We start from the raw sequence: 12,115 nt of genomic DNA, 5'->3' as shown, positions 1-12,115 counted from the left end.
TGGCACTGGTGGAGATGTGGAGAAACAGAACTCTTGTTCGCGCTTACCCTCTTGAAGGGCTATCAAAATGTAAAATCTACATTAACAGTTGTATGCTTGGCAATTTTACTTCTACAAACATACCTTACAAAAATGTACAAAGAAACATGCACAAAACATGGAAAGAAACTATAAAAAACACACATGAGGATGTTTTAGTGATGCAAGGTTTGTGATAGCAAAAAAGCGATCAATAACAAGTGTCCACCAGAAAGATGCTGGTTAAATTGGTTACAATGTAGCCATATAGCTGGGATACTGAGCAGCTATTTAAAAGAAGACTTCTTATCTTAAAATAGTAGATGAATATGTCATTTTTCCCTTCTCATACAAGTAATCACCAAACAAGGAAAACAAGAAATATAAAAACTCTATTATCAAAAACTAGGGGACATGTTTAGCCCTACAACAAAATAATGAGGAAAGCCACCTAAATGAGGTAAAACCCAAACAAGAATTCATCAGAAGCTGCACATCTCAGATTAAGCTTCTGCAAAACAAAGGCAAAACCAAGAATCCTCTGTTTGGAACACGGCACAAGAGATACAGGGTTTCTTGGATCCAGTCTGGCATCAAGGAGAAGCAGGGAGATGGCAACAAACAAAACACATGTAGGCACTCCTTCACAGTAAGCAAAAAGTGAGTGAGGCAGGGTAGAAGAGAAAGAATTCATTGTAAGTGACCTTGCAGCGGTACACTTCCGCTGGCAGAAGAGAGGAGCAGAATAACTTACTTATACAACTCCATGCCATAAAAAACTTCACAGATTCCCATAAAGAAACCCTGCCACCCCCTCCCATCTCAAGGTGAGTAATAGTAATAATACACATCAGTAGAGGAACTACACAAAAATACAAGAAGAAAAAAGACAGAAGAGCAAATATAATGATGGTCAAAGAACCTGCCAAAGAACAGATGAAAACTGTGACCACAATTTATTAATGAAAGAAAATGTTAATAATGCATCCTAGCACAAAATAAAATCTCAAGGAATAAACAGTAAGCTCAGAAAAGAGGTTTCATGAGCGAACAGAACTCAACAAAGAGCTGGAAGAAAAAATAAAGCCATTACAGAAATGAAGGTTTCATTAGAAGCAAAGCAGAGAATAAACTCTGATTATCGTGTGAACAAATGGACAAAAGGCTAAATAAAAAGGATCAGAGAGAAAAGATACACGTGGAAAACAGACAAAGGAGATCCACTATGTCTAGTTTGAAGAAGATAACTATAAGAGAAAAAGTTTCAGAAACAATTCTTGAAAATTTTTCAAAAAAAATAAAAGACATATTCATAGGCTGAAAAGGTATGTACGTTTCAGGAAAAATTTATCGAAACTATCAATACTGGCATATATCCTAATAAAGTTATAAAACTTTAAATTTAAAGAGAAATTCCTCTGGGCAAAAAGAAAAATCATCTATAAAAGGTAAAAAAGCAGGTCGGCTTCAGATTCTACCCGGCATTTTTTTTTTTTTAAAGATTTTGAGAGAGAGAGAAAGTTCACATGAGTGAGCACACCAGGGGAGGCAGAGGAAAAGGGAGAGAGAACCCCAAGCAGACTCTGTGCTGTGTGTGGAGCCCAATGCGGGACTTGATCCCACGACACTGAGTTATTAACCTGAGTCAAAATCAAGAATCAGAGGCCAACTGACTGCGCCTCCCAGATGCCCCTCTCTCCCTACCATTTAATGCTAGAATAAGAGGTCTCAAGGAAACAAACATTGATCCAAAGTATACCCAGCCAAACTACTATTAAAATTTAAAGGCAGTGGAGGGGCATCTGACTGGCTCAGCTGGAAGAGCGTGCAAGTCTTGATATTGGGGTCATTAGTTTGAGCCCTGTGTTGGGTGTAGAGATTACTTAAAGAGAAAAGAGAAAAAGGAAGAAAATGTAAAGGCAGTGGGAAAAAAAAAACCTATGAAGAAAAAAGAATCCATGGAATATAGTTTCTCTGAGCCTTTCTTGAAGAAACTTCGAAAAGTCAGATTTTAGCCAAGCATGAAACAAATGGAGAAACTGTAGCCAAAGGACTGCTGTGTGGACTGACTCCATTTTACTCTAGGTTTAAGGCTAATATGAATATTGTATATATGGTTACACAACAGAATGTGAATATTATAAATCCTGAAAATGTAGAAATAAGAGTACCAAAAGCTGGGATAGAAGTGGGAACAAAGATGGGAAGTAATACATACAAACACACTGATTTTCTTATCTTTTATATCCAGCCATCAAAGCACAATAATTCAAAAATGATAATACAAGTTACAGAGATACAGGTATATTTGGAGTTAGAGCAATGGTAAACATGTAGTAAAAAAAAAAAAAAAAACAGTAGAAAATTTATCATTTTATGTTCGTGCTAGCTTTAAACTGAAGAACAGATGTAAACTGCCTTTTTTTTTTAAGATTTATTTATTTATTTTACTGTGAGAGAGAGAGAGAGAGAGAAAAACAGAGGGTGAGTGAGTGGGGGGAGGGGTACAGGGAGAGGGAGAAAAGTCCCAAGCAGACGCCCCATCAAGCATGGAGCCCAACTTGACGCTTGATCCTGGGACCCTGAGATCATGACCTGAGCCAAAATCAAGAGCTGGATGCTTAACCAACTGTGCCACCCAAGTGCCCCCAGATATAAACTGCTTTTATTCCAATTCATATACTCACCAGTATAAATAGAAGCTTCTCTAGCAGCAACAGGCATATTGGAGGTATTGGCTACCAAAGCTGTCCTCTTCATAATTGATTCCACCTTACCATCAACTTCCATTGTGAGCTAGAGGCAAACAATCTATTTAGATTCTCTAATTTCCAAACAGAACATTTTAGTCCCCTTTTTTACAATTATCCCTACTTAATCCCTCTTATATTCAGTTCTCCCAAAGTAATATTCACTTTAACCTTTTCTCCCTGCCCCACTGTACTGTAAGAAGTTAGACTTTTTTTTTTTTTTTTTAAGATTTTATTTATTTATTTGATAGAGAGAGACAGCAAGAGAGGGAACAAAAGCAAAGGGAGTGTGAGAGGAAGAAGCAGGCTTCCCGCTGGGCAGGGAGCCTGATGCGGGGATCGATCCCAGGACTCTGGGATCATGACCTGAGCTGAAGGCAGACACTTAACAGCTGAGCCACCCAGGCACCCCAAGGCCTTATTTCTGGTTCATAAATGAAATCCATGATTTTATGGAAAAAGGAATATTAGTTTAGCAACCTAGATCATATAAAACTGATATAAAGTTCCCATTCATAAATGCTTTGTCTATTTTATCTTTCTCCTAAGAACTGAAAACCACCAGACCACAAAAAGAAACTTTAAAGTATTTGACTGAAAAATTCAAATTCTTTTCCTTGAATATACAAATTGAATCGCAAATATAATTAGAAAATTCCTTAATGAGATCCTTGACAAATGAGAGCATTGCTCCAGATCCAACACAAAGCTTTATTAACTGCTACTGAAAGTTGATTAGTGGCATTTTCTCTAGAATTATATCTCAAGCTTTATATATACAGACCTCTGGGAAGTCCCGGAGGACTTCAGACATCTCATTTCCTCGTTCACCACATCCTACATAGATGATCACATCACTGTTGGAATACTTGGATAAGGACTGTGATATCACTGTCTTTCCACAGCCAAAAGCCCCTGGGATTGCAGTAGTTCCTCCCTGTACACATCTAAGCAAAGAAAACAAAGCGGATTACTTTCCTTGCTAATAAATACTAACAAATAAAGTAGGTGACACAGAAATACAAGTTAAGGAAAGAAAACACTTTGAAATACTTTCATCTGTATCTATATATATCTATCTACCTACCTATCTATCTATATACACCCAAAGATAGATATACAGATACAGATACAAAAATTACTTCCCCCGTTGATACCTATAACTGTATTTTTTTTATTATCATTAACCATCTCTACCATCTTTAATAGATGGAAAGTGAGAATCTATGCCATAATCTAAACCTGGGGAAAAGGAATATGAAAATAAATAAAACAGTACTAATGATCATCTTTGAAATGCTTATATAAATTAGTTCATGAAAGCACAATATAGGAATTAAAGCTAAAAGACAAATTTAAACAACTTTTCTAAGTTGTCTTCTGAGGCAAAAAATAAGACCTAAGAAAATCATATCCTGCCATAAAGGTTAATGAATGAAGGCGTGTTAAGGTGTCATTGTCAATCCCATTTTACACATTGAGAACTACTTATAAAGTACTTCCTAGGCACTAAACACTGCTTGGAGATACTGGAGAGACACCAGCAAGATAGCCATGTTTCTGTCCGCACAGAGCTCACATTCCAGTGGGGTAAAATGAAGAGGCAGCTGGTGATTACAGAGCCATTTAGCAGCTACGTTCAAACTTTCCCTACAATGTGGCACCAGAGGATGAACCACCCTTAGAGGCAGAGGAAGTGCATGTTGTGGTGTGTGTCCGTGTGTGTGTGTGCACATGCTAAGTTTGTATGTAGAGCAGAAGGGTGTGGGCAGGAGAAATGAAATGTAATGCTAAGGAAAATTTCTTTGTGATACTGTGTTTTGTTAAAAAATTCACAGAAACACTGCCTTAATAATAAAGATAGACTTCAATATAAAACTAATATGCATTAAAGTTTTTTCTCCTTCAAACTTTTCAGGACTTTGGTAAACTAAGAGGGCATGTCCATTCATTCAATGGCTTTGTGTGCCTCTCTCAAATCACTTTTAACTTGGGTGGGGAGGCAGGGCTGGGTATGACCCAGTTTGGAAGTTCAGCAATTCAACGTGAAAGAAGTGCTATCATAGAGAACATCCAAAGTGCTATGGGATGCAGGAAGGGATGCAAAGTCTGACACTGGATTGGAGTGGGGTTAAGAGAGCCTTCTGACAGTAGCTAAGACCTGAAAGGAAACAGACACTAGCAAGACGAAGGGAAATGATGTTCCAAACAGAGGAGACAGCATACCCAAAGGCCCAGGGGCAAGAGGCAGCACTGCCTGAGGAACTAAAAGTCCTTCAGGATGCCTGGAAGATGGTATACAAGGAGCTTGGGCAGTCAAGTGGCTGAGATGATACTGGAAGATGAGCAACTGCCAGATCACAGACGGTTTTGTGAGGAGTTAAGGAGTATTTGCTTTAAGAGCAATGAAGTGCACTTAGGGGTTTCAAGCAAAACAGTGCAGGACCAGATATGTGTTTTAGATGGATCGTTATGTAATATGGACAATCATTTAGAAAGAAGGCAAGACTGAAGAGAAGTAGTCTGATTAAATGTGATTATTGCAGGAATTAGGGTAGGATCCTTAATTAAAGTCATGGAGTAGGGATGAAAGATGTAGATTAAAAAATATCCAGGTAATAAAATAAAAGCGCTTGTTCAATAATTAGATGTGGGCATGTAAGAATGATCATTGAGAAAAGTCACAGATTTTAGATTTGGCATTTACTGGATGGACCATAGTGACATCTGTTCAAAGAGGCAACAAAAAAGGATGAGCAAGTTTCAAGGAAGAGAGTGGTGAGTAAGATGATGATTTTAGCTATGAACATACTGACTTTGAGGCACCTCTAAGGCTTCAAAAGGAGAGGTATGAACCGAAATGAACATGTGAGTCTGGAACTCACATGAGATCTGGGAGGCAGATATAGATTTGGAAGTCATCATATTAATATTTAATATTTAAGTCATGAGAGTGAAATAAACTTCAGGAAATATCAAAATTAAGGGAGAAGGGACCTGAAATGGAGAATAAGAACTTGTGGACAGAAGCTAATAGGAAAAACAAAGAAAGAGCGTATTTCAAGGAGGAAGGAGTAGAAAGCAATATCCGAATTTGTAGGAATTAAGGAAATACTAAACTTATTTATTGAATTGTCAGTATGGGAGTGAATGATGATGTCAATGAGAGCAGTTTCAACTGGGTGGGCAACATGAGTTAGATTGGGAAAAGTGGAGATGGCCAATTTATTTTTAAGAGGTCTGGTTATGAAGATAAGAAGACAAGTAGTGGAAGGTAGAAAGGGGAGAAGGGTGGAGGGTAGATTTTTTCAATAGATGGGAGATAATGGGAAGATAACCTTGAAGGTTACCTAAAGGGAGATAACCTAAAGGGAGGTCTCTGAGGAGACATGAGGTGGGATATACTCCAGAAAGAGGAAAGGAAGAAGGAATGAATGGAAGTGTACATTAACTGAAGGAGTTTCAAATGTGATGGCCTCTAACTTCTCTGTGAAGGCTCTAGCATGATCATTTGTTGCCAAACAAAGAAGGAAGAATGGAGCTGAGGCCTTGACGCAGGTGCAGAGGTCTGAAACAGCTGCTGAGGAGAGGAGGAAAATGGTAAACAGGGAAATGCAGGACTGCGACCCAGCAGTGAGGTACTAACTTGCACTGTTTGCTTGATTTTCTCAGCAGCCTGTGTGTAGACCTGGGAGAAGGGGATAGTTGGATTGATTCACGGTCGGGATTTTGCCAGGTGGGTGTAACAAAAACAAAGGAACAAGAAAATTTAGTATACTGGCAAATATGCAGGAAATTGACACGACGAAGCTTAAGCTACATATATACTGAAGGATAATGGAAACAGGAGGTGCTGACTAATAAGTCACAGGATCGAAGATCTTAATGAGAAACAGCGAGGACAACCGAGAGAGTAGGTTTCAGGGATCAGTGGTACATATGTGGGTTGGTGATCAAGGTTGAAGGAGTTACTGTATCATGGTTTCAGTCTTGTCTGTGAATTAAATGAAGTCATTTGTTGAAAGTAAAGCAGGGTATGGCGAAGTCTGAGAATTAAAGAGGTTTTCAAGCAGTCGAAGAAAATGGCGAAGAGCAGACTAGAAATTAAGAAAGAGTCCTGGGCAGCATGGGGAGCTCCGCTGATTTTAGAAAACCATCGACTTACAGTGATACCAATCTACTAATTCCAGGATAGCTTAATAAAGATAGTTATATCCTTGGGCACAGATTTTCTTCTGGAAATTTTATTTTTTTTCAGGAAGTTTTAGAAAAAAAAAACACTTTCTTTTTGCCAACTGTGAAATAATAAGTCTTCAAAGATTTGACTCTATAATAAGCATTGGCAATATATGAATATATTTAACTAGTTCACTATTATTTCTCTAGATAAAATTTATTATAGGATTAGCACATGAAATCTTTATCTATAAAGCACTGAAACAATAAGCACATATAATCCTCTGAAAAAAACCCACAGGACAACAGCTCAAACTTACGGAAAAAGGGCATCAAGGACCCTCTGGCCAGTCAACAAGGGATGATTAGCTGGCAGCTTCTCAGTGACAGGCCGAACTTGACGTACGGGCCATACTTGGACCATGCTAAACTTTTCCTTTATACCTTCAAATTCAAGCTCCAAGACAACATCCTATAAAAATACAGCGGGATGTTAAGTACAATCAAATTTAAAAACACTCCTTCCTCTAAAATCAAAGTAATCCCAGATTCCTCTTGGGGGTGGAGAGGTGGTACATGGAAGTGGAGAAGGAGATCTGTACTTCTTATTGCAAATCTTTATATACAGTTCCCATTTTTTTAAGCAGGTGCACTTATTATTGTTTCAAAAATTAAAATATAGAAGTTTTTGAGAAAGAGGTATTTCAAGTAACAGAGGAATAGTTAAATTATACAGATATGCACAGGGACAAGTCTTAAAAGATACAGAAGACAGTCTTGGGACTGGGGAAGAAATGAAAACTTTCATAATTTACTTGTACTCTTTCTTTTGTTTACTTTATTACAATGTTCTTACACTGATTTAATTAAAAATACTTACCTATTAAGAACCCTAAAATACTTAATAAAGTTGAATATTAAATATTTACAAAAGCAAAAAGATGAGTAATACTCTAACATTTATGAACACTGAGATGGTTTCAACTATTCACAAACAATCCCAATGTCCACAGACCTATAGAAATTAGTAATTTTGTTGATACGTGAATCTGAATTATCTACTTCAGAGTGTTTCTTCCATGTAGGAGTGTGTGAGTTTCTAAGTTCGTGAGTGAGTCAGGCTGGCTGACTGCCCAGAATCCCAATCTTAACTCTTTTGTTCTCCATATTTTGTAGAGAATAGATTTACTCTTGTGAAATGATTAGAAAGTATTCTTTTATCACATTTTATTGGGAACAGATTATTTGTTACAATGGTCTTCTCAATAAAGTTATCTTCACACCCACAAAGACTATTATGAGTCTACTGTATTTGATATGATGTGGCTATCAATAACATTAAAGGACTAAGTTTTAAATAGCTCATCCATAGTTAGAATTCATATAATCCATCATATAACTTATTATGTAAATATAGACTGACAGTTAAAATCAAAGTAAGTCTATTCTATGCCTAAAGAATCAGGGCTTTAAGTAATATAGCATAAGTTAAGAAGGTAGGAAAATGTTATACTACATATTGATTTCCCTTAAAAAAAAAAACAAACACCTCAATAAGTTCTGTTTTTTGTATTCCCAAGCCCAAGTTTAAAAATAAAATCATATAAAAATCTTAAAAAGAATAATTATAGAAATTATTTATAGGAAAGAACAGGTGTTGGCCAGGATGTAGAGAAAGGGAAGCCCTCTTGCACTGTTGGTGGGAACGCAAACTGGTACCACTACTCTGGAAAACAGTATGGTGGTTCCTCAGAAAGTTAAAAATAGAACTACATTACAACCCAGCAATTGCATTACTAGGTAATTACCCAAAAGATACAAAAATACTAATTCAAAGGGATACATGCACCCCAATGTTTACAGCAGCATTATCAACAATAGTCAAATTATGGAAAGAGCCCAAATATCCATCCACTGATGAATGGATAAAAAAGAGGTGGTATATGTGTGCGCACACACACACACACACACACACACACACACACACGCAATGGAATATTACTTGGCCATAAAAAAGAATGAGATCTTGCCATTTGTGACAATGTAGGTAGATCTAGAGAGTATTATGCTAAAAGCGAAATAAGTCAGTCAGAGAAAGACAAACACCATAGGATTTCACTCATATGTGGAATTTAAGAAAAATAGATGAACACGGGGAAAAAAAGAGGCAACCATAAAACAGACTTTTAACTGTAGAGAACAAACTGAGAATTACTAGAGCGGAGGTGGGTGGGGGACGGGCTAAATGGATAACGTGTATTAAAGAGGCCACTTGCTGTGATGCGTGCTGGATGTTGTATGTAACTGGTGAATCACTAAACTCTACACCTGAAACTAATATTACACCGTATGTTAACTAATAGGAATTTAAATAAAACTTGAAAAAAAATGAATAAGGGAATCTAACGTACAACATGATGACTGTAGTTAACAGTATTGTACTATATACTTGAAAGTTGCTAACAGAGTAGATATTAAACACAAATTAAGTACATGAAGTGTTCTGATGGAAATGCTGAATAACCCTATTGTGGTAATAGTTTTGCCATAGATAAGGGTATTAAATCATGGTAAAAAAAATTATGGGAGCCATTTAAAACCTACACATTAAGTACCAATTCTATGACTATTCAGGACTAAAATGGGACAATTATCAGGTAGGGCCACACTATAAATACTTACTGAGGTATCATAATTTCCAGGTGGAGCAATGTAAGTTACAGTTCCTCTGTTTCGTGGGGGTAACATGATTTTGTGTTTGATGAGTGAGTTCTCATTGACAATTCCATAAATATCTCCACCAGTGATGTGACTACCAACCTAGAGAACAAATGCACCTGCTGTTTAAGGTTCAAATAAACATCAAGCTGTTTAATGTTTAATTAATGTCAAGTAGATTCATCCTTGCTGCTATTATTTAAATCATTTGCCTCATTTATCAATAAAACATATTAGTTCTATAATTCTTCTGGTAGATTTAAAGAAAAATTTAAACTATGCTTCTGTGGTCTATTTTTATTTGACTAAAGTACAAAATAGTTCACTAAACATCCATTTCACGTTCTTTCACCAACTTTAGAAATCTTGGTTATAAAGACATACCCGTAGGTTTTTGCAAGGTGTAAAATCCCATTTGACATCTCTGCTAAGAGCGGACACATTTACTCCTCTGGGAATGTAGATACTTTGAGTCTGACTGCTGATATCTGACAAAGGTCTCTGAATACCATCAAAAATAGCTCCCATGATGCCAGGCCCAAGCTCTACCGAGAGGGGTTTACCAGTGCGGAGTACAGGATCTCCAACAGATACACCAGCTAGAAACAGTAGTTGAGGAAAACTCACTATGTAAGTTTAGAGACTCTATAAAAAGGAAACACCACGGTTAAACAGGAAATGATACTTAAGAAGTTAAATCTGAAATTCTCAAACTTTCTTAGTTTGCAACCTCCTCAGTGTTTAACTTTTTCACAGTGACCTATGACAAAAGATATATTTAATAATTCCATTTATTAAATACTTCTATCCAACCAATAAATATGTATGTCCTAACAACTGAGTGTCACTTTTATATATATATATATATATATATATATATATATATGAAGAAAAAATGGTATTTTAATTTCATTTTTAAGTAACACCAGTTCTTCAAATGTGCCTATTGGGCACTGTAAAATTTTCAAACCTTAGAATCAGACTGAACACCTGTTCCACATTCATTTTTGTATGATACCTGCTTTTTAGCTTAATGATCAATCACCAAACACTCAGCTTTGCAAAGACATGACATCACTGACAAGAGTATAGTGTGGCCGAATAATGAAAAGTGTCTATTAACTGAAGCTACTGGTTCACGTGATGTCTGACAACATGTCTGATATTCCTGTGTTAACCTCAAAAATTTTAAATATCCTGGCACATCACATGTATTTGCAGCAGCTGCCCAGTGGGCCTTTTGCACAGTTTGGGAACCACAGAGCTAAAAACGGAAGCAATACATCATTAATACATTGTTTCAACTATACTACTGAGGAATATCAGTCCCCTAGAAAGGATATTAGTACCTGGGCAAAACCTTAAAATCTTAAGAATTAAGAAGTGGTTTTGAAAAGGAAAAGAATAAAACCTGCAAATAAACACACTGAAACCATGTTGCTCTCACATACTTGTTGTCAGGAGTAAAATCAGTACAACTTTTACTGACAGCAATTCAGCAAAATCTATCAAAATTTAAAACGCATAAACCTTGACCCAAGAATCCAAGTTCCATTAATTCACACTACAGTTACACTATAGTACTGTTTATAACATATATAGACTAGACACAACCAAAATTTCTATCATTAAAGAGATCAATAAATTACGGTATATTCATATGATGGAATTCTATATAGTTGTAAAAAAAAAAATAGGAGCTTCAATGAATTGCTCTAGAAAAATCTCCAAAATGTATTTTCATTTTCAATATGAAACTTTTCAAACCTAGAGCAAAGCTGAAAGAATTTTACAGTGAATTCCTTTTTTTTTTTTTTTAAGATTTTATTTATTTATTTGACAGAGAGAGAAACAGCCAGCGATAGGGAACACAAGCAGGGGGAGTGGGAGAGGAAGCAGCAGGCTCCCAGTGGAGGAGCCCGATGTGAGGCTGGATCCCAGGACTCTGAGATCACGCCCTGAGCCTAAGGCAAATGCTTAACGACTGAGCCACCCAGGCGCCCCTACAGTGAATTCTTTTATCTACCAGTTAGGTCTTACCATTAACATTTTCCTATACTTTATCACATACCTATCTATCTTCCATAATACATATATTTTAAGTGAAAAAAGCAAGGTGTAGAACAGTGCATATAATATGAGGTCTTTTGGGAAAAAAGGTTAGAAAAATAACATATTTATATTGGTTCATATATGCAATTAACAAACTAGAAGGATATACAATAAAAGGAATTAATAAAAATGGCTGCGTGCATGCTTGTATGTTTTGAAAATTGGCCAGATATGGGATGACAGAGGTCGAGAGGGTTGTCACAGTATACATGTTCATTTGTTTTTATCTTAAGTCTTCAAACTACATAAAAGATTGAAAGACAAAGCTAACATTAGAAAAAAACCCTTTAAAAGTCCTTTTAATTAGTCATGATTTCATAGCTACAAAGACCTCTAATTTT

The 12,115-nt window shown here is 36.4% G+C and overlaps 1 protein-coding gene across 3 annotated transcripts in view; it reads right to left on the bottom strand.

The window, feature by feature from the left end:
• ATP6V1A (ATPase H+ transporting V1 subunit A) overlaps positions 1-12,115 on the bottom strand; it is a 58,968-nt gene that overhangs the window by 14,795 nt on the left and 32,058 nt on the right. For all 3 annotated transcript variants that reach the window (XM_034658693.1, XM_002923493.4, XM_034658685.1), the window contains exons 4-8: positions 10,047-10,261; positions 9,627-9,764; positions 7,265-7,416; positions 3,553-3,715; positions 2,706-2,814 (exon numbers count right to left, since the gene is read on the bottom strand). In XM_034658693.1, coding sequence (XP_034514584.1) covers positions 2,706-2,814; positions 3,553-3,715; positions 7,265-7,416; positions 9,627-9,764; positions 10,047-10,261 — 777 coding nt within the window. The remainder of the gene's footprint in view (positions 1-2,705; positions 2,815-3,552; positions 3,716-7,264; positions 7,417-9,626; positions 9,765-10,046; positions 10,262-12,115) is intronic.

This window comes from Ailuropoda melanoleuca, chromosome 1, assembly GCF_002007445.2.
Source record: "Ailuropoda melanoleuca isolate Jingjing chromosome 1, ASM200744v2, whole genome shotgun sequence".
Classification (NCBI taxonomy): Eukaryota; Metazoa; Chordata; class Mammalia; order Carnivora; family Ursidae; genus Ailuropoda; species Ailuropoda melanoleuca.
This window is presented reverse-complemented; position numbering and strand designations above follow the sequence as displayed.